This window comes from Micropterus dolomieu, linkage group LG01, assembly GCF_021292245.1.
Source record: "Micropterus dolomieu isolate WLL.071019.BEF.003 ecotype Adirondacks linkage group LG01, ASM2129224v1, whole genome shotgun sequence".
NCBI classification, from domain to species: domain Eukaryota; kingdom Metazoa; phylum Chordata; class Actinopteri; order Centrarchiformes; family Centrarchidae; genus Micropterus; species Micropterus dolomieu.
Window position 1 is genome coordinate 20,762,211 of NC_060150.1, and position 7,424 is coordinate 20,769,634.

Below are 7,424 nucleotides of genomic sequence, written 5' to 3' on the forward strand. Positions count from 1 at the left end.
CTTTTTCCTTCTCCTTTATTGAGTTATATACTTTTTTAATGCATGTAATAGGTTTGCAAAGTGAAAAAGTCCAAAGTCCACCCCAAAGTGAGTTCCAATTTCCTTCAGAAAACACTGCTCTGAACTGCTTGTTTGTAGTCCTGCCTTTTCTTCCGCTTGAAGCCGACATCACAAGAAAACACGTCATAATGCTCGCCTAGCGACTAGTCCGAAACACCCTCAAAAACACAGGTGGAAAAACACTCTGAGCTGCCGCACATAGTGACAAGGCGTCTGCCTCTCCTCTCCCTTCCAATAATTAGCTACCCTCCAGGCAGTAATTGGACATAATCGACCATCTACCATCTGCTCGTCATGGCCGAAGAGCTAGCAGGTAGGGTTAGCCTCCTTTGTGTTTCTGCGACATAGCAAACTGTGGCGTTTCATACTGACGACAAATTATTACAATTTGTCACGCTGTCTGAAAGCGTCAGTAATGACGCACTGACATGAGAATGCGTTGTCCTTTTACCTACTCAGTCTAACCTAATTAGAACCTACCATCTGCTCAGGTAAGCAAATGTGAAGTACAAATACAATACAAATCTTGAAAAGTAATTTTAAAATAACAAAGCATCAATTCATGATTTTAGATTATTATTAGGGGCCTATTATTCTTTCTTCTTCCACTAAAACTGTTTGTTCGCCAGAACAAAACCTGCCATTCCTCTGGGGATGTAAAGGTCCATGGTTCAAATCCACAAGAAGGGGAAGCAATGGGAAAAATCACCCATGTGGTGTGTTTCCAAGTGCTCATAGAGTAATAGCTAACGTGAATGTTGGTAAAATTGTATACGTGTGGCTGGTGTAGCCTTTTCAAAAGTTATCGACCGAGTGGATCACATTCTGATAGTGAAACGAGTCCTTTCGCTCAGGTTGTGACGGTCAAATATATTGATCCACCGTGTTACAGCCACTGTTTTGGGCGCTAGTAAAAGTTGCTTCAAAGCACAGGCACTTCCTGTCGGCTCGGAGGCATTGCGAGGCTTCCTAACCGACCAATTACAGAGCTTACGGTCCTTGTCGACTCGACGTGTAGTTACATTTTTGAGGAGGTGCACGTCAGGCTATGCCGTAGGTGATGGCGTAGGGTAGGGGGCTACGCAGATAAACTGCACTTTACGGCTGCTGCAGCTAATTGCGGCCATTCTAGTCAATGCTTGTGCTCACACCAGAAGCACTGCAGCGCATCCCAGAAGCGGCTCTCCACTCCGCAGAGCATGCATTGGCCTCAATGCGTGTCATTATATGTGCCTGAGCAGTGAGTAGAATCACCTCAAGGTGATGTAGTTAAAGTCAAGTTTGCATTTACGCAATGATCTCACACAGCTTGTCTTAAAGTCAAAATTCTTTTATTGTTTCAATCTCTCAAATCATCTGCATTTGGTCTTCTGCTCAGAAAATTCTACTTTTCATAATCTTCTTGGCCCCTGATAATTGCAGCCTATAGCTATATTATTTCACTTGTGCATGATTAATCCTTCCCAAAATATTAGGTCACCTAACCTTTTGACAACATATTCCACATTTAGGTCAAATATTCACAATGTGTTGAGCTATATGGTTGGCTAATTAAAAAAAATAAAAGAAAATCTTTTAAGATAAATACTTTATTTATACCAAAACTTTAATTTTTTTTTCTCCTGAAAATCTGTTCACATACAGTTATTCTGAGAAATACGAAGACCTCAGACAGGACTGTGACCTGGTGTCCTCTACAGTAAATGGTCAATATGAATTGTGTCACACAGCAGTTGTTAAAAACAGTGAAGCATCTGCATTAGTTAGTGGAACACTACAGATGAATGCAGCAGGTGCTCCACTGCTTTATTCTCAAAAGCTATCATCTCACCAGCAGCTTAACAACAATTATGTATCTGTGTTTGTGAAGCCACCTATGTATCAAAGCTCGTCTGGCAAGTGGTTGGTATAGTGACTGTAGGAAACAAAGTGTCAGACAGCCCGTCTGGAATGACCTCTGCAGTTTTGTAAGTCCATCGTCAATGTGAGCCAGGAATAACTTTAAAAAGAAAAGTTTTTTTACACAGTGCATGTCAGACACTTGCGTCTTTCTTCTGAGCCATTTTTCAGGTTTTGTATATCCAGGAGCATCACACCAGCTTCAACTGAATCACTTGACTGTTTCACAGAGTAGGAATTTATTGTCTCATCTTCTGTTTACAACCCTGGTCCCACATGGACCTATAAAACCACACTGCATCTAGTACAGGTCAAAGTCAGCAATTTTGTAAGTAAAATAGAGGTCGAAAAACTGTCAAGTTTTCTGCCAACCTACAGCTTTCCTAGTCTCTTCTCCCAAGTCATAAAACAAAAGTTTACTCTGCTCAGCTGGTGAGCCCAACCACTGATATTACATGATGTACAGTACAGTATATCACAATGTCCACAATGTGCAGAAGTGTCTCTTGCGGGCTGCAGATATTAAAGCATGTCTGCCACTAGTAATTTACAAGACACATGCCCTCAATTCATGCACTCCTGAAGGTTAGGCCAGGCATTCATTTAGGCAAATCAATATCCTTTTATTTAGTATAGTGCTCTTAAATGCCGACTGTTGCCTTGTGGGGAAAATATCAATGAGTCTCTCCCAATAATGTTTCACAGCGCTCCATTTTGATCCCTGAAAATATTTATCAAAGGGAAACATTTCACTACGCAAGCATGACAAATGGATGTGTCAAAAGAGAATGTATCACCAGGGCAGGCTTTTAATATAATTATTAACTTTGACTTTCCCTTATTTTTCAAAGGGCTACAATACGGAGACAGAGCCAGTGATAGTTTTCTTTAACTTCCTCCGATAACTTGAATGGGCTGTTGGATGTTTGGCTGGACAGTTTTCATTTGAGCAAAAACAGCATATGTTAGAAAGTGCAGAGTTTAAACCATCAGCATTTTAAAGAGCTATGATATTTTCTGCTAAATTCTAGCATTTATAATCTTTCTGATGTGCTTGTGAAAATACATATACAGATGCCTCTAAATCATCATCACTGATGTTCCTGGAATCATCTGGGGTTTCTGGTCTCCTAGCATCATACACCCTCCTCCACGTGACCCATCTTATCAGACCCCAACTTTGGTCCAGATAGCTACATCTGGCCCCGTGGCTCTCCTCTCTTGAAGCAGAGCCATCTTAATGCTCCTTTAAGATGGGCAGAAACTGGACAGTATTTTCACCACCACTTACTAAACCCCTCTCCAGAACAGCAAAAAAAAGTCCCATCAAGCTTAGCAACAGTAACTAGGCATGACAGGTTGGTCAGGCTTTGGATTTCCCTGCATGCCTTAAATGCGTACCTTTCCAAAACCATAAACACGGTAGCGAAATGTAATGACTGGATTAAACAAGATGTTTGTCTGCTTAAATATAATAAAATTGTTGGGCTTCTGTAAATAACATCATAGAGTACGGTCTAGACCTGCTCTTTTATGAAAAGTGCTGTGACATAACTGTTGTTGTGATTTGTCGCTATATAAATAAAATTGAATTGAATTGAAAATTAACATTAGCTGCAATTGTTACTTGCTAAACTAGAATGCACAATCTTAGACGTGAATGCGTGACTGCGCAACAGGTCAGCAAGGGAGAGAGGCGTTCTTTCCACAGCTGTAGGTATCACCATTATTGTGTCACAGTCTAAGATGCAAAGAACATTTTCGTTCTTTGTAAACTTTGACCAGCAAAAAGCTTTCAACCAAACAATTCTACATCTGATTTTTTGAAGCAGCTCTTGAAGCAGCACAGCAACATGAAACTTACAGAAAGAAACTCCGGCAGCTGCCAGGGTTGCTTGGACTCGTTGGGAGAGAGTTAAGCAATGTTTTGTAAAAATACTGAATACTTATTTCAGCCGGTGGCATTACTCTTTGCTGCAGTTATGAATATGATATTAGTTAAAGAGACTGCTTTGTTAGGGGGGGTGGTAGTGAAAGTAGTATACTATATACTTTGTAAAAGAGTAATAAGTAACAAGTTACTTATTCCAGAAACTGTAATAAGTAACAAGTTACTGTAGCTACAGTTTCTGGAATCAGTGTTGAGCAATTATTCAGTTGCCCAACACTGATCCTGACATAGTCACCGATGCAGCGAGGCAAGCCTGTCATCACAGAGAGAGGGCCGAGACGCAATAATCGTCACAACATGGGGACAACGTCACACATTTTCAAACCGTCTAACATGGAAGTAGTGTTGCTCTTATTTTGTCCCTTGAAAAGTGAATGGAATGAACAAAGAAAGAGAGAGAGATATGTTCAACCCTTTCTCGTGTCCACACAGCTCGCCAATCATTGTGTGAAGTGCGTTGTGAATGTCCCATTTCTCACCTCAGAAAGTTACAGAAATGGTTGCACACAGATGTTGGAAAGGTGTGGGACAGAGGGGCTTTCTGGAGCTATTTTGTAGCAGTATTACGCTGTCTACATTTCTGACACTGTTAATGTAAATTTTTGGCGCAATTTGGTCGTATGAGTTCTAAACTGATCATTTTATTATGATTCTCAGCTTTCCACTGGGACAGCATAAAATTGCACAGAGTAAAGGGGTCAGTGATGAAAAAAATTATATGTTATGGCTTTATGCAAAGAAGTTTAAAATGAAATGGGAAACAGTGGCTTAAAACGGTATATGGAAATCCAAGGGGCACTGTCAAACCAGAAAATATAAAATATATATTTCTCCCATATAGATGATGATTTCTCAAAAAAATTATTTACACATCTACATTTAACCCATTTCACAACAAATATTCTAATAATATACATGTTATATACATATATATACTTATTTTGGGATGGATGTTGAGTCTTTCCTTGTGTACTTGGAGCTCAAGTTGAGAAAGATGGAATGAAATACCACAGTGAATGATAAAATACATGAGGGGCAAAATGAAAATAAATACATATATTTACATTTAGCTGATGCTTCCAAAGCGAATTACAATTGCTATATATTTTAGTGGTTGCACACCTCTGGAGCAACTAGGGGTTAAGTGTCTTGCTCATGGACACATTGATTGATGTATTGCAGTGTGAATTGAACCCAGGTCTCCCAAACCAAAGTCATGAGTCTTATCCACTGCGCACTCCCAACACCCAAGTCATTATAACAATAAAATACCCCCTCCCCGACTTTCTGCATCCAGCTGTTTTATATATGTAGAGAGAAAGAAAGAAAAAAGAGACTTCCAGAGTGACAGTAATGATGAGAGTTTCCAGTAAAAAACAACCCAGAATGTCTTCCAGCTGCAGTGCAGTCGGGTCTGTGGAGGCTACTGTCAGAGCAGAAATTGGTACGTCTGCCTCCTCTGTGATGGATACATTCAGCAGTCAAACTGGGACACACTGCTGAATGTCAGTGGAAAGTGACTGCACCAGATAGAAGCTTTACCTCTTTGATTCTGAGTCTGACACCAAACACTGATGTCAAATACATGTCTTAGAAAGATTTTCAGATACATACATGAAAAATGCCTTCAAGCAAAGGATTGTGGCAAATGCATCAATTAATAATGAGTGGTAACTTAAAAATGCAAAATTCTCTGTCTTATGTCATTTTTGAATAAAATTCAGTCATAGAAGTTCAGTCAATTCAACAATTCAGTCTTCTTTATTTAAATAACAAGTAAAAGAAATCTACCAGTTCTGTAAATACATTTCAACATTCCAATGCAAAAAAATTAGCCTGTGTGGCATACAGTATGCATTACTTCAAATGAATCATAAATACCTGTTTATTCACACTTAGCGTAGAGACACTATCTAAAGTGACATTTGTATTCACAAAGCAGACATCTTCTTAACTTAAAGTGAAAAGAGACATTTGGAGGCAATTAGACAGTCTCACTCATTAAGTGCAAGGGGGAGAGGGACAAGACTAAGGCTACTTTCAGACTGCAGTTCAAAGTGACCCAAATCCGATTTGTTTGCTCATATGTGACTCTGATCTTATCTTTTTATTACAGTGTGAACAGGCCAAGTCACATAGAATCTGATCTTTTCCAGATCAGATTTGTGCCACTATCATAAAACATTATGGTTAGGGTAGGAGCAAACCGGGGCTAACCGGAGCTAACCTCTGTCGCTCCTTGTTTACTTCAGTACAACAGCATGCTGCTGTGTCGTCGTGTTCTTCATTGATTTGGAATCAAGTCAGTATTTATTATTAAACAAGTAAAGAATACATTGAAATAATTACAGTAAAGCAGTAAAATAGTATAATGGTGAGTAAAAATTAAACAGCATTATAAATTACCTTGCATGCAGCAAAATAAGAGTGAGTTCCAAAATTAAACTTTGTAAAATCTTTGCTAAAGCTTTGTGTGACAAACTTGCAATCATTATCACTCTTGTGAAAAGCTGTAGCCTAGTCTTAAACTTGTGAGTCTGTGTCTCTTCTTCTCTGTCCTCTCTTTTTCTGGTGTAGCATAGGCTGTGCAGGGTGAATTGAGGAATGTGCTCCACCCCTCGCACCTCCTTCCATCCCTCCCTCCCTCCCTCTGTTTTCTCAATGAGCCGTGTTGGGTGTTTTAACTGTCATTAGCATCTTCAGGTAATCTTGTAGACCAGTTATGGAATAGAGTTATCTATAACCCTAGACTCCGGTTGTTAAAAACGGTCTGGTTTTATCAGACAGAGTTCGTTTTTGAAACAGGAACCTATTTTTACAAGACAAGAGTTTAGAACTACAGACTATATAGTAATCTGGTTGTACCAGAAGCAACGGTCCCCAACCCCTCACCAGTTATCTCCCACATGCTGTCACATACAAAATAAGAGGATGGGCAGAGTTAGCCGTGAGCCAATGATAAGATTGAGGGGTTACCATAGACCAATGATGGGAGTCCGTGAAAATAAAAGGAGTCCATTTAGTCATTCAGAAACATAAAACAAAACTATTCCAAAACAACCTAAACATGAGCAAGAGAGCAGCCAATTTGAAGATGATCAGCCAGACACCTGTAACGAGTTATCAAAACTCAACCCCTGGGAGGAGCCCCCAAGAAGCTGTCACGATCGTGGTGTGGAGGCAGGTTGGAGAACCCAAACGCAGGACACAGAGCGGGGCAGGTATGGTACAACGAAGGGTTTTAATAAACAAACAAAAGCGAGCACACTTACAGGTGAGTGGCTGAATAACAGAAATCCAAAAGTACCGGGAGAGGAGACGAGACGAGACGAGACGAGACAAGCAAGGCTGGTTACAGGCAGAGAGTACACACACGACAGACTGGGGGGTAACATGAACAATGACCGGACAAGGACAAGACAGAAACACCAGGTATATATACACAGGGACTAACGAGCAGGGCGGGAGCAACACAGGTGACAGACATGAGACTAACGAGGCAGAGAGAGAGCAG

At 40.2% G+C, this 7,424-nt stretch overlaps 1 protein-coding gene across 1 annotated transcript in view; it reads left to right on the forward strand.

Annotated features, from left to right (window-relative positions):
- Positions 1-354: 354 nt before the first annotated feature.
- LOC123978113 (neoverrucotoxin subunit alpha-like) overlaps positions 355-7,424 on the forward strand; it is a 13,549-nt gene continuing 6,479 nt past the window's right edge. Inside the window, exon 1 of the mRNA XM_046061247.1 lies at positions 355-373. Within this exon, the coding sequence (XP_045917203.1) occupies positions 355-373 (19 nt within the window). The remainder of the gene's footprint in view (positions 374-7,424) is intronic.